The sequence below is a fragment of the Delphinapterus leucas genome, chromosome 21, assembly GCF_059928025.1.
Source record: "Delphinapterus leucas isolate spDelLeu-1000000601 "Yukka" chromosome 21, BTC_Dleu_Yukka2, whole genome shotgun sequence".
Classification (NCBI taxonomy): Eukaryota; Metazoa; Chordata; class Mammalia; order Artiodactyla; family Monodontidae; genus Delphinapterus; species Delphinapterus leucas.
This window is the reverse complement of record NC_143149.1, coordinates 29,277,653-29,302,134: the sequence shown is the minus strand read 5'-3', so window position 1 is coordinate 29,302,134 and position 24,482 is coordinate 29,277,653. Positions and strand designations below refer to the sequence as shown.

The 24,482-nt window shown below is 57.4% G+C and overlaps 2 protein-coding genes across 2 annotated transcripts in view; one reads left to right on the top strand and one right to left on the bottom strand.

Moving 5' to 3' along the window:
* Nucleotides 1–6,394: 6,394 nt before the first annotated feature.
* Nucleotides 6,395–11,125, top strand: BRF2 (BRF2 general transcription factor IIIB subunit). Its single transcript, XM_022571200.2, has 4 exons — nt 6,395–6,679; nt 7,395–7,454; nt 8,616–8,937; nt 9,769–11,125. Exons 1-4 carry the CDS (start codon nt 6,526–6,528, stop codon nt 10,505–10,507), a joined length of 1,275 nt encoding a protein of 424 aa, XP_022426908.2. The 5' UTR covers nt 6,395–6,525; the 3' UTR covers nt 10,508–11,125.
* A 113-nt stretch (nt 11,126–11,238) lies between these two features.
* The window catches only part of ADGRA2 (adhesion G protein-coupled receptor A2), a 34,699-nt gene continuing 21,455 nt past the window's right edge, over nt 11,239–24,482 (bottom strand). Inside the window, exons 3-19 of the mRNA XM_022571199.2 lie at nt 23,018–23,089; nt 22,686–22,757; nt 22,481–22,552; nt 22,014–22,177; nt 21,403–21,616; nt 20,627–20,791; nt 19,839–20,037; nt 19,216–19,365; nt 18,926–19,087; nt 18,018–18,242; nt 17,618–17,834; nt 16,845–17,053; nt 15,938–16,065; nt 15,538–15,661; nt 14,969–15,114; nt 14,248–14,337; nt 11,239–14,013 (exon numbers count right to left, since the gene is read on the bottom strand). Coding sequence (XP_022426907.2) covers nt 12,744–14,013; nt 14,248–14,337; nt 14,969–15,114; nt 15,538–15,661; nt 15,938–16,065; nt 16,845–17,053; nt 17,618–17,834; nt 18,018–18,242; nt 18,926–19,087; nt 19,216–19,365; nt 19,839–20,037; nt 20,627–20,791; nt 21,403–21,616; nt 22,014–22,177; nt 22,481–22,552; nt 22,686–22,757; nt 23,018–23,089 — 3,679 coding nt within the window. The 3' untranslated portion in view covers nt 11,239–12,743. The remainder of the gene's footprint in view (nt 14,014–14,247; nt 14,338–14,968; nt 15,115–15,537; nt 15,662–15,937; nt 16,066–16,844; nt 17,054–17,617; nt 17,835–18,017; nt 18,243–18,925; nt 19,088–19,215; nt 19,366–19,838; nt 20,038–20,626; nt 20,792–21,402; nt 21,617–22,013; nt 22,178–22,480; nt 22,553–22,685; nt 22,758–23,017; nt 23,090–24,482) is intronic.

Here is a 24,482-nt window from a genome sequence, read left to right as displayed (position 1 = left end):
CCTGAAGGCCTCCCTGGTTTGGGTGAGGGGCCTGGTTACCCAGCCAGATGTGGACGGCGGGGCCACCACGTACAGTGATACAAAAGCGGCTTCTCTTGACACAACAGCCTCCCAGGTTTGCTTCAAACAAATAGAAAGCCCTCCAAGGAGAGTCTCTAAGGAAGGAATGTTTACACAAATGACCCCCAACTCTCCCCCAAGATTCATTTCCCTTGCTTTTGGAGGGGGCACCCTGCCCACCTCCCCATGGAAAGTGTCATTTACAGGGTACATTTACCACCGTGACCATGGCCAAAGCGCAGGCAGCACGCGCTCCCCTAGCCCTTGGACCCCATCTCGAAGCCGATGGAGCCCGTGCCCTGGCCTTCTCTTTGGGGGTGTCATCTTTTGGCTTCTGCAGGCTTCCCCTCCTGGGGAGGCAGGTGCGATCACTTCCCATTTAAGTTCAAAGCTGGCTTAGCTGAACTCTGTGGGACCAGCGGATCCCAAAGCCACAGAATCTCCTGAGGGAGGATGTCCTCATTTAGCCTTTCGACGTTTGACTCTTACACACCTGTATCCCAAGCCCTGGAAATAGTCACCCTGGTGACACTGACAAGCCCTCAGAGCTGTGAGAAAGCTGCTTCATTCTTGCATTATCAACTGCTCACTTCAGGCTGAAACTTGGTGGCAAAAGGAAGGCCTGTTTATTGAGTTCCTGCTTATTCACTAAGCGCTGCTGCGTACTATTTCCAGTTCTCAAGGCAGATAACATCTCCATTACGCAGATGAGGAAATGGAGACTTTCAGAGGCATCAGAACTTAAGTTTGCCTGGGGTCCCACAGCAGGTAAAGAAAGGATTTGAACTCCTCACCTGTGCGACCTGGGGCTCTAGAACAAGCGTCAACAAACTATGGCTTCCCTTTTGTTCATGTAACCCTCAAGCCAAGGAATTTTTCCTGGGAGTTCCCTGGCGGTCCAGGAGTTAGGACTCTGCGCTTTCACTGCTGCGGCACCGGGTTCAATCCCTGGTCAGGGAACTAAGACCTCACAAGCCTCCCACAAGCCATGTGCGGTACGGCCAAAACAAACAAAAAAAAACCACGATGATTTTTCCTTTTTTTTTTAAAATGTGGGATGAACAAGTGGCCGGAATGATGACCACAGTCAACAACACCTCACTGAACACTGGAGATTTTTACAGTTAAAGAATCAAAATAATATTTCATGACACATGGAAATTACATGAGATTCAAATTTCATTGTCTACACAACTTGATTGGAATACAGCAGTGCTTATTTAGGTAATTGTCTACGGCTGTTTCCACGTTGCAACGGCAGACCTGAGTGCTTAAAACAAAGACCTTCTCGCCCACCAAATCTAAATATTTGCTGTCTGGCCCTTCACAGGAAAAGTTTGCCGACCCCCAGTCTAGGCCCCCAGACTAGGAGGCCCCAGTCTCGTCTAGCCTTGGGGGCGGAGGAGATAATATTCTGAGTGACCTGACATCCTGGAGGATGGGCAGGGAAAACGGAGGGCCTCAAGACGAGGCCTGATGAGCCATGGCTCCGAGGAGGGAAGGTCCCTCTGAGGCGACTGTGTCTGTGTTCTAGGCCTGTGACCTCCTTCTCCGAGTTACCATGTGCCTTCGTTCCCGGGAGATCAGGAAACCCAACACAGCGGTCCTCAGCCCAGGGGAGGGGACGTGTATTGGGGTCACACAGTAAACAACAGGAAAGGGGAAAGTGAATATGAATGAGGGCAGGGACTTGGCACAAGGGTTTAGGAAGTACTGGCCGTGCCCTGTACTGAGGCTGTGTCACCCTTGTGTGTCAGAGAAGAATCATTGTCTACTGAAGAGCTGAGGTGATGGGGACCCAGTCAGAAAGGCTCCAAGACTCATTGTGACGAGGAGAAGGGGGTCCTCTGGGCTCAGAGTGAAACTGGGTTAGAGTCATCTGAGCTGGAAGGAGCCCAGGGGGAGGCCCTGAGGGCAGCCCAACTCCCACTGGTTGCTCGCTCCAGATTAGAAATGATCCCATCTCTGAGGAATCCCGTCTGTGTTGCTTCTGACCGGCCCTCCCAGGACAGGTGTCCACCAGAGCTGGACAGCCTTTCCGGAGCGTAGCAGGCACTCCCAGGACGCGGGGATGAGAAAGCCAGGTCATTCCCAGGGAGACTTGTAACAAAGACAGGTAGATCCCTAACACATTCACACATGTCACCAAGGGACGGCTGGCCTGGGGCTTCCTTCAGGCCCTCAGTGCCCTCCTCTCTGGCCTCTTCTCTAGAAAGAACTCTGGCCTTAAGGTCAGTATTTCACATCTGGACCACGTCTGAGGCATCCTTTCCAATGGCCGTCCCTCCCCAGTAGCTTTCTGCTCTAATCCAGCCCATCCTGGGCACTCAGCATTCCAAAAGCCTACGTGCCAGGAACCATGTGGGCTCCAGCCTTACAGACAAGAAGCATGGCTCCAGCTTCACAGGCTCAGGGAGGAGTAGGGGAGAGAGGTTGGAGGAATAGCTGTTAAACAGATCATCATGGGCTTCCCTGGTGGTGCAGTGGTTAAGAATCCGCCTGCCAATGCAGGGGACACGGGTTCGAGCCCTGGTCTGGGAAGATCCCACATGCCGCGGAGCAACTAAGCCTGTGCGCCACAACTACTGAGCCTGCGCTCTAGAGCCAGCGAGCCACAACTACTGAGCCCACATGCCACAACTACTGAAGCCCGTGCGCCTAGAGCCTGTGCTCCGCAACAAGAGAAGCCACCGCAGTGAGAAGCCTGCGCACCACAACGAAGAGTAGCCCCCTCTCACCGCAAATAGAGAAAGCCCACGCGCAGCACCGAAGATCCAATGCAGCCAAAAATAAATAAATAAATATCCCTTAAAAAAAAAAAACAAAAAGAACAGATCATCACTATCACTGAATGATGGTAACTCTTGGTAGAGTCTGTAGCAGCAGGAAAGGCACCAAGGCTGATGTATCTGTCCTGATTTCCCAGAGGAAGGCAAATAAATTTCCTAAATAAACAGATTTCTTCCTGAGAACGTGAACCCCAGACTTGCATGTCTTAGTGGAGCGCGCCATCTTCTGGCCTGGGTCCTGCCCACCTCCTAGCCTGTCTGTGTCTGAGGGCGAGGCTCTCTTACACTGTCACATACCTGTGGCTGGAAGAGAATCGCCCCTCCACCCCTAGAGTTGCTGGTAGGAGAATCATAAAGCTGCTCTTCCACTTTACTGTGAGTAGTGTTGGGGAAAGCAGAATTCCAGGGGTTCTGTCATAGGTAGATGACTCTGTAGTAAAATCCCACTTTAAAAAAGTGCAGTTCAGTTCAAGATCTGCGCAAAATTGGGGATGAGAGGAGTGTGATGCTGTTCTGTATGGTAATGTAAAGAACTACTCCCAAAGAGACACATGTATATGTATAACTGAATCACTTTGCTGTACACCTGAAACTAACACAACATTGTTAATCACCTATACTCCAATATAAAATAAAAACTTAAAAAAAAAAAAAGAAACCTACTCCTGGCCTTCCCTGGTGGCGCAGTGGTTAAGAATCCACCTGACAATGCAGGGGACACGGGTTCGAGCCCTGGTCCGGGAAGATCCCACATGCCGTGGAGCAACTAAGCCCACGCGCCACAACTACTGAGCCTGCGCTCTACAGCCCACGAGCCACAACTACTGAGCCCGTGAGCCACAACTACTGAAGCCTGCGCGCCTAGAACCCGTGCTTTGCAACAAGAGAAGCCACCGCAGTGAGAAGCCCACGCACCGCAACGAAGAGTAGCCCCCGCTCGCCACAACTAGAGAAAGCCCGTGCGCAGCAACGAAGACCCAACGCAGCCAAAAAATAAATTAATTAAAAACAAAAAACACCTACTCCCAGTGCCAGTTATGTTGCTTTTAGGGACCTGTTTCCCGTCCCCAGTAAGGATGTCGACTGCACTGTCTGAAACTAACAGAGCTGTGTGTGCACACATGAGCACACAAGTGTGTCCCCAGTATTGATCTGCTGGACAACCAGAAATAAATCCTGTCATACCTTACAGTAGTGGGGAAGTCTAGGAAAGAGGGAACTTGGGGCACCAAAGCCCACTCAAGCCCTCGCATGGCGTGGGGCTAAAGTGAGTAATTCACACCTCGGGGAATGGACTGTTAGAGATTATTGCATCCTTTGGTTGGGGGAGGGGGTGGATCCCTCCAGTGGGACCAAGCCCTGTGGTAGCGGTTGAGATTTCTCTAGGAGAGCGGTTCTCTTGCTCTGAGAAAGCAGTCTCTGGGGGACCGGATGGGACCCTTAGATGTGGCTACTGAGGAGAGAGGCTTGAGGAGAGTGTGGGAAAGAAGGCGCTGACACCTTTTGAAGGTGTTTTTGTTTGATTGGTTTTTAATGCTTTCCTCTTGACTGTGAGGGGAATCTTATGAAAGTTCCCATCTCACTAATATGTTTTCATTTATATTATAATCACATTCAGTTCTTCAACCCTTCAGTATAGCCCATTAACCATCTCATGTGATGCTGATGTGGAAAATGAAAAAATGGAAGTCTAGCTGCTCTGTGTTCACTGGTCAGCTAATACCTGGAATCCTGACAGTTCACTGAGGTCCAGGGTGCCAGAAGTTCTGTTGTGCAGTAGGAAGGGAGGGGAGGCTTTGGAGTATCCGTGAGCAGAGCGGAGGGACTTGTGAGCCAGAGGGGCTGAACGGACAATTCTTGAAAGGTGCAGCATCTCTCCCCCAATTTATATTAGAGGGAAGTGGCATTTGAAGCAGAGAAGGCTGCTGCGTGTATTACAGACAAGAGGCAATCTTATTTTGGTCAGAGATGCTCTTGTTCTGCACTGTGGTCCAGAGAACTCACAGTCTCTTAAGGCACAGAGTCCTCTGTACCTGACCACTGGTTCAAAAGAACCTATAGCTCTGCCTGATCAGAGCCCTTTATTTTTGAGGCTCAGATCCTCTGTTTGAGGACTCACTGGGTACATGGTCATTATGTTGCCTCATCTCTTCATACTAATAAGTACCGTTTTTCTGTTGAAAACTTTTCAGCTCTAGGATGCATACTTTATTGGTCTTCTAAAGAAGACAGCTGTGACCTGTGTCTTAATCCTCAAGGGAGCATCCCTATCTGTTAAGGGGCTGACAAGACACCCTTTTTCCTCAATTCAGTCTGGGCAGGAGCTGTCCAGTCATTTTCTGTTCTCAGTGGGAAGCGCTCACCGTTCACCCCCAAGTCCCTGTGCACAGTTGAAATTGAGCCCACAACAGCTCCCAAGATCTGCTAATGCCAGACCTGCCTGAAATTCTCCACCACCAGACTGAGAAGCAGAAATTCCCCACCTAATTTCAGTACTGGCTATGATGACTTCCATCTGTTGTCTTGGAGTCAGAAGGGACTGGCCTTTGTTTCTTTGTCATTTAACTCAATTTTCTTATTTTTCAGACACAACTGATTCTAAAACTTTCAAGTGTTAAAACCTTTTGTTTTGTTTTGTTTTGCCACACCATGCAGCTTGTGGAATCTTACTTCCCCAACCAGGGATTGAACCCAGGCCCTCGGCAGTGAAAGCATGGAGTCCTAACCACTGGACCACCGGGGAATTCCCAAAACCTGTATTCTTGATGAGTGCAATTAGGATTTACTTATGAGAAAGCACACTCTCTTTGGTCATGTTTAATTTATATTCAAACATGACATACAAAATCTCTCATGTGTAAGCTTGCTAGAGGCACTCTTTTGCTCAAGATTCTTTTATCTATACTATCCCATGCTAGGAACTTTGGAGCTAGAATCTTGGAGCATCTTAAAGGTCAGGTTTAAAAACATCCGAATCTGCTTGAACCCTTCAGATTGCCAAGAGTCTCACCACCGCATATTCTTTCTCTCCAACTCCCTTAGACATTCCTTGCCTAGCCTCTGAAAGCATCCGAGGTTGCCACTCTGGATTTTAATTCAACTCCTTCATTCTACAGTGGAGGAAAATAGACTGCAAAGAGAGGAAACAACTTTCTTGAGGGGAAGCCACTCTGGAAAGAGCACGATTTCCTGCTCTCTTGATACACTACTCTCCTTTTTAGACACAGATTTTGTACTATGGCCAAAATCAACATCCGTCACCAAAGAGAAATGGAGAATCTGCGATTCCCCTAGCGCTTTAGAAAGAAGAGTTGTTTGCGGATGGCAACAATATCTTGTCTGTTATCCGTGTCCATGCAGGTAGAACGCTCACTCAAATGCAATCCTCAGTCGGGCCCACCTCAAAGTAACTACAGATTGCGGGGAAGTCGAAGACACAGTCCAGAACAGGAACCTCCTCTCATAGATCACGTTTCTACCCGAGCCAAAGAGGAACGGACCGGAAGTGCCGCGCAGCCGCGGAGGAAATACCTATAGTACAGCTGTTACGCTGGCCGGAAGAGAAAGGTGCAGACCTTACAAGGCTCCGCTCCTACTTCCTGTTTCCGCACAGTTGCTGCTGTCGACGTTAGGGGTGGGTGTCGGAAAGCTTCCTCGGCTTTGGACGGGTTGTGAGATGCCGAGCGGAGGCCGGTGTCCCGATTGCGGCTCCACTGAGCTCGTGGAAGACTCGCACTATTCGCAGAACCAGCTGGTGTGCTCCGACTGCGGCTGTGTGGTCACCGAGGGAGTCCTTACTACCACCTTCACTGACGAGGGCAACCTCCGAGGTACCTCTGCGGGCTTTTCCGGGGCCGTGGGTACAGCCTGGGGCTGTGGAGGGATTGACGTCAGAGTCTTCTTATCTCCTGCCCTCTCCCTGTCACGTGCACCCTTAAATATGAGAGAAAACAGCCTAAAGTGGACGAGCGAGCTGCAGAAGGTCAGGGACTGCCATTTATCTGTGTTTTTCTAGCACCATATCTGGTATATGTAGTAGGTATTAACAGATGTTGAATAAATGAAACAGAAACAAAGTTCCACTCAGTTTACCTAGTCTGGGCATGGTCGAAGAATTGTATTGATAGATCAGTTCTTTACGAATACAGAAAATACTGTTATCCCGAAGTAGTTTTGAGCACTAATTGGCAAAAGCATCTTTTTTTTTTTTTCTTTACTTTGCTTTCCAAGTCCCTACGCAATGCAGCTCTCAGAATCTGCAGGCAGGAGAATTGCCTGAACTGGATGTACAGGAGGGACAGCTGGAAATTTGGAACACTTGGAGCTGCTTTAGGGCAGTCCTAGTCCTCTTTAGTCTCTGTGTATTTGGTATTGCTTGTGGTCATGGAAAACCAGGTGGACCTTTAACTTGCACAGATGGGCACCTTCTGTGAGACGAGGAGCGGGTGCATGATGATTGGGATTCTGCTCCCCGGTTTTGTGTGGTGGGAGGGCAGGGATTTGGTGAATAGAGGCTAAACAAGCTATTTGTTCATTATCTTACAGAAGTAACATATTCCCGAAGCACAGGGGAAAACGAACAAGTTAGTCGCAGCCAGCAACGAGGTGAGTATCAACCTTTTATGACACAGTGGCTTTAAAGAAAGTTCTCCTGATGGTCTAGCCCAGTGGTCCCCAACCTTTTTGGCACCAGGGACCGGTTTCGTGGAAGACAGTTTTTCCACGGACTGGGTTGGGGGGGGATGGTTTAGGTAGTAAGGCGAGCGATTGGGAGTGGCAGATGGAGCTTCGCTGGCTCGCCTGCCGCTCACTTCCTGCTGTGCCACCCGGTTCCTAACAGGCCGAGGACCAGTAGTGGTTGGTCCGGGGGTTGGGGACCCCTGTCTAGCCCATCTGCTTGTCTTTCCTGTTTTCAGCATTATTGGATAAGGTAGAGAAGAAGAGAATGGTGATTAGAAATAAAGGATGGAGATGGTTCTAAGACAGGTGGCAGTTAGGTGGAAGGTTTAGGTTTGCTTGGGGGGTATGTCTGAGGTAGACTCAAGGAACCCACCTCAAACTTCGGCTTGGCCACAAATCAAACCAGCCTCCAGAAGATGGGGCACTGAAGTGTGACTTCCTTTCATAAATGTCTTTGTGCCTTTTGAATGACCTCACCAAGTGTCACTCTTGTCATTGTAGAAAGGTCCATTATTTGTGCCTCTGGTATCTGAGGCGAGTTGAACAGAAATTGCTAGGAGCTGCATGGTGGCTTCTTTGACCCCTCTATGTACAGTATCGTGTCATCTGCAGTGACAGTTTTACTTCTTCCTTTCCAGTTTAGATTCCTTTTATTTCTTTTTTGTCTCTGATTGCTATGGCTAGGACTTCCAAAACTATGTTGAGTAAAAATGGCGAGAGTGGGCATCCTTGTCTTGTTCCTGATCTTAGAGGAAATGCTTTCAGCTTTTCACCATTGAGTATGATGTTAGCTGTGGGTTTGTCATATATGGCCTTTATTATATTGAGGTATGTTCTCTCTATGCCCACTTTCTGGAGAGTTTTTCTCATAAATGGGTGTTGAATTTTGTCAAAAGCTTTTTCTGCATCTATTGAGATGATCATATGGCTTTTATTCCTTAATTTGTTGATGTGGTGTATCACAATATTTGATTTGTAGATATTGAAAAATCCTTGCATCCCTGGGGTAAATCCCACTTGATCGTGGTGTATGATCCTTTTAAGGTGCTGTTGGGGCCCCTCTAACTCCTGCTGTGGGTTTCTTAGGCCTCTGCCGAGTGAGAGACCTCTGTCGAGTTCTGCAGCTGCCACCAACATTTGAGGACACGGCAGTTGCCTACTACCAACAGGCATACCAGCACTCTGGCATCCGTGCTGCCAGGCTGCAGAAGAAGGAGGTGTTGGTCGGGTGCTGTGTCTTAATCACCTGCCGGCAGCGCAACTGGCCCCTGACCATGGGAACCATCTGCACCCTGCTGTATGCAGATTTGGATGTGTTTTCTGGCACCTACCTGCAGATGGTGAAGCTCCTGGGGCTGGATGTGCCATCTCTGTGCTTGGTGGACCTGGTGAAGACCTACTGTAGCAGGTACCTGCCTAGTGGGAGACACGGGGATGGGATGGGTTTAGACCTGAATCCTTTTACCTCTGGCTGGCTGTTTTTGACCAAAGCCCATCTACAAGGATGTGGGAGAAAAAAGTCTTCTCCCTTTCCTGTGCCTAGCACTCACTAATCAGGTTAATCCTGTTTTACATTTCTGGAATGTTACAGTTTTCAAATCCCTTTGCCCTTACAGCAACCTAATGATGTAGGACGGAAGGTGTTAGCCTTGGCACGGGGCTCCTGGGTTCCACCACTCATGTTGTGTGTGGCCTACTTAGCTAGATGGAACGGCCCTGCCTCGACAGGATCATGTGTGATTAGAGCTGAAAGCATATTAGTAACTGAGGGAGCTGGAGTTAGAAGCCAGTTTTTTTGTTTTTTTTAAAATGAGTAGCTGTGTTCTTTTTTTCTGACAAATATGGTAGAAAGCAAAGACTACCGGTGTGAAACAGTCTTGGGTGTGAAGCTTGGTGACGTCCAAGCTGGATGACTGTGGGCAAGTTTTGTGACTCTGAATGCACGTGACAGGCTGTGGAGTAGTAGATTAAAGGAGAACTTTCGTGAAGCCCTCAGAATGATGGCTGATGGAGTGGGGGGAGGGGCATTGTCAAGAAATGTTAGCTCCCTTCTGCATTCTCCTGCCCTTTACCTCTTCAGCAGGAGACTCACCCTGTCTTCTCTCGGTACCTGGATAAACTTGCTGCCCAGCAGGCTTGCGTGTTCCCGGGAGGATAGCATAGCTTGCCCATCTTCCGTGCTTTGAAAGAGTGGTCCCCCAGAGGTATTGAGATCAGACCCTCATTTTGGTTATTTCAGCTTCAAACTGTTTGAAGCCTCCCCGTCTGTGCCAGCCAAGTACGTGGAAGACAAGGAGAAGATGCTATCGCGAACGCTGCAGTTGGTGGAGCTGGCAGATGAGACATGGCTGGTGACCGGGCGGCATCCCTTGCCTGTCATCACCGCTGCCACTTTCCTGGCTTGGCAGTCGCTGCGGCCTTCAGATCGGCTGACGTGTTCCCTTGCCCGATTTTGTAAATTGGCGAGCGTGGACCTGCCCTACCCCGCTTCCTCCCGCCTGCAGGAGCTGCTGGCTGTGCTGCTGCGGCTGGCCGAGCAGCTGGCCTGGTTGCAGGTCCTGAAGCTTGACAAGCGGTCTGTGGTTGCGCACGTCGGCGACCTTCTCCAGCACCGCCACATGTTGGTCCGCAAGGCCTTTCGAGACGGAACAGCAGAGCCAGACGCACTGGACGCCCGGGAGAAGGAGCTGCAGGGGCCGGGCCAGGGGCAAGGATGGGGAAAAGAGGACCGGGGCGATGGCTCCGTAGATTTGCCCGCAGGGAAGCGGCCAGCGAGCCCCACCCTCCTCCTCCCACCCTGCATGTTGAAGCCCCCAAAGCGGATCTGTCCCACACCCCCTGTCTGCACGGTCACTGGAGATGAGAACATTTCTGATAGTGAGATCGAGCAGTATTTGCGTTCCCCTCAGGAAATTAGGGACTTCCAGAGAGCCCAGGCCGTTAGACAGGCTGCCACGAGTGTCCCTAACCCTCCCTGATGCACAGCCGGGGTCTGCGGGGTGGGGGGGCGCGGGCGCTTAACCCCACCTGACGGCGGCTTGCTAACAGGCCTGATGTAGCCAGAGAAATCAGTGTATACAAGTCTTTAGGTATCTCCCTTCTCATTTAAGGGACCCAAGAGGGGCTCTGCAGTTATTGGACCCCAGGTCCCAGAGTCGAAGTCAGAAGGAACACGGGGACGCCTGGGTTGGAGAGTCCCATCCCTTGGTCCCAGACAGTGGTCGCACATACTTCTGCTCTGTGGGCTGGCTTTCTCTTGGACTGTTGGGAAAGTGCCAGGTGCTCTCCTGCTCTCGCTTCAGATTGGATACACCGCAGCTGCAGGGCTGGTGGGGCCTCCCTGCTGGTGTGGAGCAGTGCGCATTCCGGATGGTATCAGCCCTCAGAGGATGGAACTGGGCAGCCCTTGGCCCTGCGTCCATTCACAGGCCTTAGTGGGTTCGTGTGTACAGTGTCAGAGATCCTCTCCCTCCTAACAAAAGGACCGGGGCTGGAGTAAGCTCATAGCTCAAAGGGCTTTGCAAAATTTTAATATATTAAAACAAGAGGCATCTGCTAGAAAACATTCTATTGTATAAAACCCGAGCTTTTAAAAACATGTTTTCTTTGGCACTTTTCATCCCCTCCCTCCCCTTTCCCCAGCGTATTGCAAAAAGCTCTCCAGTGCTAAGGCATTGGCGGGGTATGTAAACAGCAGCCAGCATAAGTGGAAGAATAATACGAAGCTTTTTTTTTTTTTGCCTTTTTTTTTTTCTGTCTAATATTGTCTGTGCAGCAAGCATAAATAACAGGATGCATCCCAAGGCGTGTGGGTTTTCTCCCTTCCCCTCTGTCTTCTCTTGCCTTGGTGATCAGGCTGGGGTGATATGGAGACGGGGCCGGGTTTCCCTGTGGCTTTTCATGAGGCCCAGGGTTCCCTCCACCCGCACTGCATCCTGTAACCAAAGGCTGGTGGTTGCTTTTTAGGTTGGGAGAAATATGCGTGCTGGTGTTTAAAAGCAGTGAAGGTGCGGACCCCAGGTGAGCTGCAGGCCTCCCCCCACCCCACTACCCTGGGGACTTGGCTTGGGCTTACGGGAGGCAGGAACCTGGTTTGATGTTTTGGAGGTTTCTCCCTAATATGCAGCTGGAGATCAGATCATTGGAACGGTTCTCCTCTATGGCCTCACGTGGCAGGGAGTGCGCTTTGTCAGTCCCTCGGTGTGGAGGGCTGAGACTGGGGATATGGGCCTGTGATTGGACAGTAAGTGCTTCTCCAGCACCACCTGCAGCCTGGCGGTGGCGCCCCTCTTCAGAGCGTTTTGTTGTTTTTGTTTTTTTATAGGATTAGGTTTAAGGCAGGACTAGCTTCAGCTCCAGATCTTAGCACTAACTCTGCTTCCCTCACATCATCTCCAGGCATCTGTCAGGCAGCTTCTTAGGTGTAGGGCCTGGGCTTTGTCCTGAAGTGCCACCTCTGAGCCCTGCCGTGTGGTGTGTGTCCCAGTCCTGTGGTAATGGCCTCCAGCCCTGATGGTGCACCTTTCCACCTGCCCCCTTCCCAGAGGGCTGGTTGATCCCTGCAGCTGCCTTTCACCCTGCCCCACCTTCTCCTTTTGCATAGTTGATCTGAAAAGCAGCACCTTGTTTCCTCCCACTGGTCCTGGTCACCTGGCTCATCTGCTAGGCTGGCTCCCTAGTTAGCCAGAACTGGGTGGGGGAGAGGCCCTAGGATCTGGGCACAGGTGGGTGACTGATTCAGAGGAGGGCAGTGAGGAGAGAACACCTTACTCAGGCCCCCATCGCCCGTGTGTTCCGGGTAAGGCTGATGGCCGCCCGTGAGTGGGGCGGGGGGTGCGGGGAGTACCTTAGGAGAAGCCCGCCTGAGCTGTGCTGTCCCTGCCGCCCTTGCTCACTCCGCAGACCCACAGGACCTTTCCCCCGAGCCTGGACGGCAGGAGCTGCCGAAACCAGCCTGCGCTGGGACGGAAACGTATCCCGTCTGCGGTTCGGGGATTGTCTGTCGCTACCCCAGAGGGATGGCCCTCTTCTCGTTGGCGGGCCTGTGCCTGTCCTTTCCCCAGCCTCCAGGACTAAAGCTGGCGAGCCCGGGCGCAGCGAGGCACCTCTATCTCAATCCTGGGGACGTACCGAACGACGTCTCTGAGGGCCCCCGAGAAGCGGGGTCTCCTGCGCGCGCGGCCCTCCCGTCCTGAAGCGGCGCCCGCCCCCAGGCTAGACGGTGGTCTCGCTCTTCCAGAGCCCCGTCTTCATGCAGCCGCCGCCGGCCGCCTCGGCGCCGCTCAAGGTGACGTCGTCGTACTTGCCGCCCTTGGGGGCGCCGTTCAGGCTGGCAGCGTTGAGCGGGTACGAGCGGCGCTGGCTCTCCTTTTCCAGCGCGCCGCCCCCGCCGCTCTTGAGGTGGTCGCGGCCAGCGCTGCGGCGCTGGCCCGGCCGGCCGGCCTCGGGGAGCGGCGCGGCGCTCGTGTCGCTGCCCTCCGACGGCGTGAGCGTGCTCTCGCCCTCGAGCCGGGGGCCGGCGCCCGGGCTGTTGCGGCTGCTGCCCGGGTAGCTGTCGGACGGGCTGTTGTGCGGGCTGCCGCTCTCGCCCGACGGCAACTCGGCCGCCCCGGCCGCGCCCCCGCGCGGCGCCCTGAGCCGGTTCCTGCCGCCGGCCTCGCCCGCGCGATGCCCCTTGGCCCGGCTCTTGTGGCCCCGGCGGCCGTGGTGCGAGTTGTTCGGGTGGCGCGGGCCGAGGCTCCCCCGGGGGCCCGGCGTCTCGGGCTCCGCCTCCCCGCGGGCCGCCACCCCCGCCTCGCACGCCTGGCTCTGCGCCAGCTGCAGGTTGGTGAGCTTGCAGGGGCCCGGGGGCGGGGCGGGGCCGCTGCTGCCGCTCGGGGACGACTTGAGGGACGCGGGCCCCTCTCCGAACGCCGGGGACCCGTCCTCGGGGGCGGCGGGCGCGGCCCGCGGGGAGGCTCGGGAGGCCGAGGCGGGGGGACAGCACGCGCGCCAGGAGGCCCTGACGTCCCTGCGCCTGGCACAGTGATGGGTGAAGACGAAGAGGCCCAGGGCGGAGGCCGCCACTCCGTACAGACAGCTGCACACCACCCGGGGCAGCCAGCGCTGGGACACACTCAGAGCCCCGCAGGCCCACATGGCCAGGTAGAGGAAATGCGTGGTCACCAGCGCCCCCAGCTGGGCTCCTGGAGAATAGAGACCGTCACCCTCCTCCGGGGGCCCAGGCGTCACCACCCCTGCGCTCCCAGCGGCCAGAAGGGAACCCGAGTCACTCAGGAGGGGGCCGCTGCTCCTGAGCCTGGTGGAACCCCTCAGCTCCTCCCCTGGCTCCAGGGAGACCCTGCTGGTGCCCCCCTTTGGGCTCTGTGCCAGAGGACCCCGTAAGCGCAGCGCCGCGCACAGGAAATAGATCCAGGTGATGAGCAGAATCAAAGCCACGGGGATGTAGAAGGCTCCTAGGCTTGGGCGCCACACTAGCCAGCAGCTGAGGGGAGACACAGGCGGCACGCGTGAGGTGGGGCGCGGAGGCTGAGTGGGCGGGAAGGGAGGGTATGGTGAGTGGAGAGGCGGAAGCGGCTCAGTCAGCATGCAGGGCTTGGGGCTGGGTGACGGGCTGGGCGCGTGTTTGGTGCCGCCGCTTTGGAGTAGGAGGCATGGGGCAGGGCGAGGCATCCGGGGCAGGGCGGGGAGGTTTGGGGCAGGCGGGCCGTGCACTCACTAGGGGCTGTGGTCCCGGTAGTTGTGGATGTTGACAGCGGCTGTGATGCCACAGATAATGAGTGGGATCCCTCCCGCGATCAAATAGAACCTGGAGAGGAATGGGTTTGGGGGTCAGAGAGTTGGGGAACAAGGAGGGGGCCAGGTGCTCAGAACCTTCACCTTGGGGTCTCTGTCCTATCCTCTTTCCCCTAGAAATTACGTCAGAGTTTGTTTGCCAGGGATGCAATGCCTCTCCAGGGCAGGTCAGTAGGTTCCTAAGGGATTTGGCCAAGACTGTTCTAAGGGACAGTGGCCAGAATTGCTTTCTGTCACCCTAAACAGTGCAGAAGCCAGGGGTGCCACTTGGGTTCCCAGGATCCCTGCCCAATGCCCTTTGAGGTCGCTCCCTTCCTGGCCTTGTCATGCCTGAAAACCCCAAGGATGCACCCCCTCCATGGCACTGGGCAACCTAGTGCCACCCAGGACCTTGCCTCTTCTGCCTTTTATTTTTTTTTGGCTGAGGGATCTTAGTTCCCTGACCAGGGATTGAACCCTGGGCCCACTGCAGTGGAAGCACTGAGTCCTCACCACTGGGCCCCCGGGGAACTCCCCACCTCTTCTGTCTTGGGAGTGTGATCTCCCAGGACCTTGGACCCCTGGGACAGCATCCACCCTGGGAGAACAGCTTTTGGTGTCCTCCCCCGACACCTGAGCCCTTCCCCCCTGCAGAGCTGACATACCGGAGCATGGGTCGGGGGGCAGGCAGGGCAGCATCCCCTTCTTGTGGAGGTGGTGCCCTCCAGGTAAGCTCCTTGTGGAGGACACGGGCCTTCACCCCCATCCAGAGCAGTGTGGACAGTGAAGAGTAGTGCAGGGTGATGCCCACCTATAGGGTCAAGGCACTGAGGCTGGGGGACTGGCCGTCCCAGAGCCTCAGCCCCGCAGTGCTCTCCCGTGCCTCCCTTGTGCCCAGCCTCCAGCTCCACCCAGAACCTCCCCAGGGTTCTGTCCCTGCCAGTACCCTCTCTACTTCCAGCCCAGGGTTCTCCCCCGTGCCAGGGACTCTCCATGACCCTGTCATTGCTGCCTGTCTCGTCCCCGACCTCTCTTCCATCGCAGGATCCCACTCTCCACTTTGTCCTGTCTCCTAGTTGCTCTGCTTCTTACCTCCCCTACTCTCATGCCCACCTCGCCCACGAGGCTGGACACGAAGAGCGGAGCCCCCTTCCTCCCGTGCGCCTCCCTCCTGTACCCCAGGCTGCCGTCTCCGATCCTGGAGACCCCCCACCCCAGCCCTTCTCCTGCTTACCGCCTGGCAGACCATCTGGTAGTTGGTGAGTGTGATGCCTCCCGCAAAGACGGCGGAGGTCATGGCCATGTGGAAGCACAGGTTCAGCAGCATGTGCCAGCCCTTTCGGGACACATGGATGGAGCTGCCACAGAAACAGTCTTTAACAAATGGGCCACCCAACCCAAGTCAGGCCTATGGGGGTCTCAAGGTCACTGGGAGAGTCAACGAGGAGAAGGCAGACATCTGTATGCACGCGTGGGCGTGAATGGGATGGACACCTTAACCCCCAAACGCATTTTCCAGCTGCAGAACCTTTGAAGGAAAGGCTAGGCAAGAGCCTGGGAAAGGAACACCCACTGTCGCCTTGCCAGTACTTAGTAACACCCAGCATGCCCTCCCTTCCCGCAGGAGCTCTCACCTGTGGTGGAGGATGTAGGTGATGATGGTGGAGAAGAGGCAGAGCAGCAGCAAGGCCGTGCAGGGGTACACGACAGGGTGCAGGCCTGCCCCTGAGCCCTCCACCTCCCTGGGGAAGGCGCGCAGCTCCTGGAAAGAGCAGAGAAGAAGAAGTGAGTAAGGGGAAGCCGGGAGCTGAGAGGCCGCCCTGTGGAGTCCTGGCCGGTCCCCCAGGCCAATTTTCCTCTTCCCAAGCCCAGTCAGCTTTGGGCCCCAGCTTTGGCCTTTGGTCTATCTGGGTAGCAAAGATGTAGGCACCGTGACACCCTCTCTTAGAAAGTCGGTCTAGGTGGCGTTAATGATCTGCCTTTCTGGGAACTTTTCAGGTTCCCAGCCCGAGAATCAGAGAGGAGGGAAGAGGGGCAGGTTCTGTCTATCATACAGCTGCACGCCTGCTCAGGATCTGGAAAAGCAGTCTGTGAAGTGTGGTGCGGGCACGGGCACTGGGCAGGGGTGAGTGAGGAGGGTGACTGGGAAGGAGAAGCGTTCCCAGATTTTTTTTCACTTTAACGATCTGGGTGTCAGAAAGTGCAGGATGTGGAGACCAGGCTGGGTGGTCTCTGATCCATCTCTCTCAGTATGGGCGTAGAGGCAGGACCTCTCTTTTTTTTTTTTGCTCTGGGGCTGCTATTATGGGGATGACCTGATAGAGGGCCTGAGGACCTGCCTGTCTTCTGAAAGATGAAGAGGTATGGGGGAGACCAGAGGGCCATTTATTTCCCTGCGAGTCCTGACCGTCACGAGGCCCGATAAGGCCTCTGTTTTTTCAGGATTTCTGTGGCCCCAGGCGCTCAGAGTGCCCCTGGTCCCCCCCACCGGCGCCCCTTCTGCGTTCCCCTGCCCTCCACCCCCGTGCCCGCTACCCTCACCATGAGCACGGCCACGTTGCCCAGGTGCTGGCACTGCAGGGAGCTGACGTGGGGCTGGCTGGAGCGGAGCTGGCAGCCCTCAGAGCTCCAGCCCCCGGGCCCCCCCGGCCCCTCCTGGCTCCACCAAGCGGCCACGGGCTCGGCCCCCTCAGCCCAATGCCGCAGCGAAACGGCCACCGGCTCAGTCAGGTTTCCCACGCTGCAGCCACCTACAGGGGAGGGGGACCACTCAGGCTCGGTCAGGGCGTGCGCTGGGCTTGGGGAATAGAGTTAGATGCCAAGTGCGGGCCTGCCCCCCAGGGCCTCAGCCTAACTGGGAGACACAAGGATGAATCAAAGACACCTGGAGGTGGTGGCCCACCTAAGTGCCAAATGAGTCGTGGCGACATGCCCAGGAAGGGAGGACTCTGGGGTCCGGGACGAGAAGGTGGAAGGTGACGCGGAGGGAGTGGAAGCCCGGATGAAGGGAGGATTCAGGAGGGCACCCTGAGAGGGAAGTTGGCACCAGGTGACGAAGGGGGACGGAAGGAGGCCCAGGTGGGTGGAGGGTTCATGTTATAGACCTTTGGAAATCTGACGAATCTGGGCTGTGAAACCCAGGGTCTCTTGAGCCTTTTCTCCACCAGTCCATTCCTTCATGGGACATCCCTGCCCCACACCGCCCGAGGAAATGGTGCAGGGCCACCGCCCCCGGCCACCTCCAGCAGGGCGCGGGGGGCGCAGGGGAGGGCTCCCGGGCGGCATGGTAGGGCGGGCGGGGTGCAGGCCCTTACTGGTTCCCGCAGAGATGACGGGGGTGGCCACGCCGCGCCTCTTGCCAAGCCCAGCAGCTCCAGGGCGGGAGGTGTTGCCGTGGCTGCGGAAGAGACGGCCGTTTCGGAAGACAAGCAGCTGCAGGGTGCAGTCTGGGGGGGCCGGGGGGGCCAGGGCAGCCGGGAGGGACGAGAATAGACTGGGCGGCAGCTGGATGGAGGCCAGGGCCACGCTGTTCTGGGGGGAAACAGGAGTTCCTCAGAGACACCCGGGGTCCCTGGGGCTCCGCTGTCCTCCAGCCCCTCCTCCTCCATCCCCTCACCCCCTGTCTGAGTCCTGCATCCCCTCACACCATCCACCTGACCAGGCGCCTGCACCCCGTACCTGCCCTCTCAGCATCCTCCCTCCCCCGGCGCCCACCTTGATGTGGAAGGACGACAGAGAAACGTTGGGCCTCCCCGTGGTACAGCGGAAGCGGAGCTGCTGGTCGGCCAGGGGCTCCGGCTCCAGGGAGGGGTTCTGGCCGGGACCCAAGGGACGGGTGCCCGGCGCACCGGCCTCCCTCCTCTGGAAGGCCGTGCAGGTCAGGCCCACGTAGCTGTGCGGCTTGATGAGGTAGGCCTCCAAGGCCACGTTCCTCGAGTTCTAGGGACAGGGACCTTGTCACCCCTCTCCTGGCCTTCTCCTGCTGGAGACGGCAGACCTGCTCAGGCCAACCCGCCGTCCTTGCTCATCACTCAGGGCCTGGCAGCCTCGTGTCTGCCGTGGAGTCCCCCGAACCCCTGCTCTTCGGCCCCTCGTCCTGCTCACTCACACCCCGTCCTGGAGCTGGCCCAGCTCTTGCCATGTCCCAGTCCTGCTGCCCCAGCTATGCCGGGGAGCAGGGTCCTCGCCCACCTCGGATCTCCCCCCGCACCCAGCACAGTCTCACGCAGAGGAGATGCTGTGCGCTGCTTGTTAGCTGGTTCGCCACCCACTGCTGGAAACTCCCCCTCTTCTCAGGGAACAGAAGTCTCCGTCACCCCTTCCCCACCCCACCCCCCACGTGCTTCCATCCGGCTAGCCCTTCAACTCGGTCCACGCACGAAGCCCTGTGTAACTTCTCCGATGTCGCCGGCCTCCCTCTCCTCTGCCCTGTTCCCGACAAGTTGGAATTTGATGCCACACAAACGGAACCCTAGTCACGTTCGGTGTTCTCGCTAACTGGGCGCACGGCTGGTGCACACTCGGAGGACTTGCTCCTGGCTGACAAGGGCTGGCCCCCGTCACCTCTGAGTCCCTCCCTGTCCCTCCCTGGGCAGGGCACCCTCCCAGCCGGCCCACCGTACCACAGAGATGTGCTGGGCGTGGGCGCTCAGGGCGGCCCCCCCAATGCGCTCCAGGGCGCCCACGATGCCGCTGCAGGCCTTGTCCTCGCGCTGGGCCAGCCACAGCAGGTGCTCGTCCACCAGCATCAGGTTGCTGGCCATATCCACCATCACCTCCACCAGCTGGAGGCGGGGGCGGAGTCACTGAGGGCAGGAGGGGCGCTGGGGACCCACAGGCTGGGGCGAGACCGGCTTCAGCAGGTGGGGGGCAGGTGATTTCCAGGGGCCCCAGGGGCCCGATCGAATCTCACCTCTTTGATCTGGTCGACGTAACCCAGAAACTTCTGGATCATCTGAGCCACGTAGACAACGTCCATCATGTCGGAGAAGCTGGCGGCCTCGGCCGTGTATACTCGAAGCTGGTGGGCCAGGGTCAGTGCGTTGGAGGCATTGATGGGCATCTGGGGGTGTGGGGAGGAAAGGGCACCGTCTAATCTGGCTCCTTCTCCCCCAAAACAGCGCGGGGGCCCCCTCCCCTGTGCTGATGCTCAGAGCAACGGGGCTTAGGGAACAGGGTCTAGCCCACAGCTGGGTCTGATCCAGACAGGAGGCGAAGGTAAGGAGTGAGCCCTTCCCAACTCGGGGCCGTCCACTGGTTATGCCGCTGCTTGAGGACAATGGGCTGACCTCACGCTGTCCCTGCTTTCTGCTTAAGGCTGTCCTTGCTGTACTGGGGACCTTGGGGGTGGCCCACATGTCCCAAGTGTGGCCCTGGGGTTCTGAGTCCCCTGGGAAAGGGAAAGCTAGAGGAGAAGAGCATGAGACGCGGTGACCACGGCCCCTCACCATGCATCCCAAGAGGCAGCACAGCCCATAAGGCCAGAAGGCTTCTCCCCTACCCCTTTCCCGCACCCCTCCCCTCTCCTGGCCTCACCAGCACGAAGGTGTAGAGCACCCGGGTGATGTCGTTGGTGTACAGACAGTGGGAGTAGTCCCCCGGCTCCCAGCGGCCAGCTCGGTCACACCGGCGGGAGGCTCGGGTGCCAGGGGCACCCCCGCTCAGGGGCACCGAGGTGAAGGGGTACTGCAGGCAGGACTGGTAGGCTGTGATGCCAGCCAGAGTTCGAGGCCACCTGGGGGCAGAGGCGGGAAGTTGCCGATGACCTAGGCTTCTCAGGCCAAGAGTCCTTCCCCTGCCCTGAGAACTGTGAGGCCAGACTCCTTGGGAGCTGCAGGACGGGCCCAGAAGAGGGTGTGTGTTTGGACGGGACTTCAAGGGCTTCCCAAGCTCCACCTCCTTTCTAAAGCTGTGTTTGTTGGGACAGTGCTGTCACTGGTGCTGCGAGGCTGGACTTGAAGTCCTGAGTTCAAGTCACTTATGCTTTCTGGGCCTTAGTCTTCTCGGCTGTACGATGGGGAGAATAATTTCTCCCCTGCCTAAGTGAGAGGCCACTGGGATATGAAAGGGTGGCATCCGTAGTGGGAGAGCTTTGTCAGCTACGCATGTAAGGAAGAAAAAGGAAAAAAAACCCTTTTTGTTCTGCACAGCACATTCGGAGGGTGATTTTATACAAAAGGATACAGTCTCTGTAAATATGCCAGCGGGACCTGGAGCTGAATGACAAAAGGCAGTGTCTTCTCCAGCTTGGAGTGGGTGGGGGACCGGTCACCGGTGGTCCCAGGGGCAGGAGCGGGGTGTGGGCCGGGGCCTGGGTCTCGAACCTGAAGTCCCCGCGGTTGTTGGCGACTCGCTCTGCGGGGCAGTAGGAGGCCGAGGTCTCCAGCACCACGATCTCCACCTTCTTGCTGGCGTTTCCCTGGACCGTAGACACGGAGCACTCCCATTCGCCTGAGGCCCACACGCCGATGTGAGACAGGGTCAGCTCACTGTGGGCGGGCGGGCAGGCGAGGGCTGGCTGGAGGCGCTCCCAGCGGCCAGCCACCCTCCCCAAGCGCCCGGGGGCCACCCTGGGGCACGCAGGGCATCAGCTTCAGGCTCATTTCTTTAACTGAGCCAGGGAAACACGTACACACTTCTTTAACTCTGATTGGCCTTCGGTTAGTGTCTTTCTTTTATTTGGCTGTGCCGTGCGGCTTGCAGGATCTTAGTTCCTCGACCAGCATGAACCCCGGCCCTGGTAGTGAAAGCGCTGAGTCCTAACCCCCGGACCGCCAGGGAATTCCCCAATTTCCCCATCTTTTATCACAGAGATAATATTACCTCTCTTGCAAATCTACTGGAGAGATCAAGTCCAATAATACAGGTGAGAGCCGCTATATCATTGTAAAAGCACTGAAGAAACGTCAGAAATAATCGTTTTCTTCTATCAGGCGTTCAATCTGTCCCTCATCCAGACCATTTCTGACTTAGTCCTGGATGTGCGTCAACACACCCACACGTATCCCCAGATCAGGCCATCTCCTTTGCGGGGTGCATGAGGGTACTGTGGCCACCCCCGCCCGCGCCACGGGCCCAGAAGGGGCCGCAGGGCCTGTACCTGGTGATGAAGGTGCAGTCGTGGATGAGGCTGTCGCCCAGGAGGATGCCTGCCTGCTCGTCGCCCTCCACGGGGGCCCGGTTGTGGTACCAGCGGACGTGGGTGTCATTGCCCAGGTAGCTGGCCGAGCACTGGAAGGGCAGCCGGTCGCCCTGGAAGACCACTTGGCGGAGGGATGGGATGAGGTGATGTGTGTGCAGCTCCAGGGCCCCCTCTGTGGGAGGGGACACTGGCAGTGAGGCTGAGTGACGGGTGAGGGTCCAGTGGGGGCAGAGCCAGGCCCCTCTGTCTGGTCTGGAGCCCGCCCCAGCTCGGAAGGAGAAGGGGGGCTGGAGAGTCTCTGGAGATAAGAGCGCAGGAGAGGAGCAGGCGGGTTTCGAACAAATAAAGATGCTTCTTTCCACTGCACACTTGTCACCCCAAGAGGTGGGACCAGATGGAAAACATAAACAAAGCAGCGGCCCCAAAGGAAGTTTACAAAAGCAGATGGAGGACCAGCCCCCAGTGGGATCTGAGGGAGAGGACGCCCTGGAGACCAAGCCCAGTGCACAGGGAGCCTTGAGCCAGCAGGGGCCCCTCAGGAGGGAGCCTGAGAGTGCGGGTTTGCTCACCGCAGCGCAGCTGGGCCTCCTGGAGGCCGCCCAGGGTCTGGGCGTGCAGGGTGCTGGGGTAGGCACAGAGCGTGCGCTCCGACAGCTGCACGGAGCGATTCCGGGCCCAGGACAGCAGCCAGCGCAGGCGGCAGTCACACGTCAGGAACTCGGTGCCCAAGTCCCTGCAGGGGGGTGGAGGGGCCACAGGGTAGAGCAGAGGGAACGTGGGCTCCCCGGGGTGGGGATGGAGCCCCAGGGAGAGACTGAGGCTGGAGAGGGCCGGGAGGGCAAAATTGTGCACGTGTGCCCTGCTGCCACCATGGCAGCCATGGCAAGCACGGGGAGGCGCGTATGGTGGAGCTTCAGCCATCGTCTGTCCCACCTCCTCAGAAGGCTGGCCACGTGGGCACAGTGCTTATGCGTCTCCCTCCTGGGAAGTGGAAGGAAGCAGGGCCTGACTGCTGGGGCTGGGGAAGGATACTCACACAACCTTAAGGGCTGGCAGCTCATCAAAGACCCCCGGTGGCACACTGGAGAAGATGTTTCCAGATATGTTTCTGCAGGGAACAGGGAGAGGGGATCTTAGGCTCCCCCTGGGCCACAGGGGGTGGGTGGTGAGTGACGAGAATGTGGGGACCCGTGAGGCTTTGGGGAGCCTTCCCTCTGCCCCCCTCCCCGCCCCTCACTCACAGCCGGAGAAGCCTGGGGAGGCCTTGGAAGGTCTCAGAGGTGAGACAGCCAATCCGGTTGTTGGAGAGATCTCTGGAGAGACACACACGACCTCAGCAAGTCGGCCACGTGGTAGCGCACGGATGCGCTTGTGAGGGACACACGCGTGTGGGCGGGGCTTGTGGGCGGGAGCGGAGAAAGACACGGTGCTGGGGCATGAAATGTCTGCCCCCAGCCTGTTGCGTGCGGGGAGGAGAGGCAGTGAGGGAGGGTGAGTGGGAGGGTGGCAGCACCCACGGGACCGCCTCCAGGGACGAGGGGGCTGGGGCGTGGGGTCAGGACAGGCCACTCACAGGCGCTTCAGCTCCCCCAGACCCAGGAAGGCGCCCGCCTGCACTGTGCTGATGACGTTGTTCCTCAGGTCCCTGTGGGAAGCAAGCGCGGGCTTCACACCTCGCCCGCTCCGGGGCCACGCGGCTCCCCGGGGCGGGCGGCCTCACCGCCGCCAGTGCCGGGCTCTCGGTTTCCCTCTAAGTCCCTGCTCGCCTCAGCGCGGCTGGGAGGCCGGATGAAGGACCTGGCCTCTCAGACGGGTCCCCCTCCGCCTCCCTGGGTCAGGGAGGATGCAGACACCGAGAGATCCGGGGGGAGGGCCTTGGATGAGGAGGCCGGCGCGGCGGAAACGGGAGAGGAGGTGGCCCTGAACCGGGAGTCAGGAGGCCTCGGCTCCCGGTTCCCACGAGCTGCCCTGAGTTTCTCAGTCTCTCAGGGCTGCTGTAGAATCGTTTGAAAATGGGTGTAACGGCCCTTTGTCAACTGCTACACAAAGGTAAGGTCATCTTGAGCCTGGCCGCGGGGAGGTACTTTAGAGCCATCGGGCGGACGCTCCACCTGGCAGGTGAGGAAAGGTCCCGGGCTGGCTGGTGACCCTGTGGATGCTGCCCCGGGGGGGTTGTCCATCACCTGGCCCCGCCCCTCAGCCCTCAGATGAGGAAGCTGAGGCCGAGGGGGTCACCTGCCGCCCTCCCCCCAGGCCTCCTCGAGCCCCTAGTGCAGAGAGAGGGTGGCAGGGGAAGTGCCACCTCGGGTCACAGACTGGGCAGAAGATGGCAGTTGGCCCCCAGGCACCACAGGGCCAAGGGTCACCCACCAGGAGGGACGAACTGCAGGGAAGTTTTCAGAGTAGCTTCTGTCCCAGGCTCTGGTGGCTCAAACTCCATCACACGGTCAGAGTGCCACCCTCCCTCCACTTTGTCACATCCTCCCGGGGCAGCAGCGGCGGGCCGAAGGGACAGTCCCGGCCCACTGGGGACCGGCCGGTGCCCACATGGCCCCAGCCCCCCACCAGACCCGGCAGCCCTCTGGGACCACTGAGGCCCAAGGCGATGGCTGGCCCCCTGGCCTGCCCCAGCACCCTGTCCTCTCAGGCACAGCCATGGGGAGAGGCGCCAGGCTGACCCAACACTTGCCCACCTACCCAAGGCCTACCTGGGTCTTTCCCGAGCCAAACCAGAACAGGCTCGCGGCCCACAGAGACCTTACCAGGAGGCCTCACTGCCCACCTGGGGGCGGGGAGGGCTGCAGCCTCCTGGCTAGCTCCCTACGTTCCAACATCCTCTCGGGCACACCCAAGCACCCAGGAGATCATGAGGCAGAGGGCAAGGGTGGGGGGTTCCTGGAATAATCAACTTAGGTTGGCCTGTGGGGTCAGCCTGCTCTCCAAGGCCCTGCCACCCCCTACCCCCCACCCCCCGGCCCAGACCCGCCTTCTTGGCTCTGCAGGCCAGAGTCTCAGGGGCAGCTCCGGATTATGGGCAG

Coding starts and splice junctions, on each gene's coding strand:
- BRF2 (XM_022571200.2), top strand. CDS start 6,526: ATGCCGAGCGGAGGCCGGTGTCCCGATTGCGGCTCCACTGAGCTCGTG. Junction 6,680..7,394: donor TGACGAGGGCAACCTCCGAG/GTACCTCTGCGG, acceptor ATTATCTTACAG/AAGTAACATATTCCCGAAGC. Junction 7,455..8,615: donor TAGTCGCAGCCAGCAACGAG/GTGAGTATCAAC, acceptor TGGGTTTCTTAG/GCCTCTGCCGAGTGAGAGAC.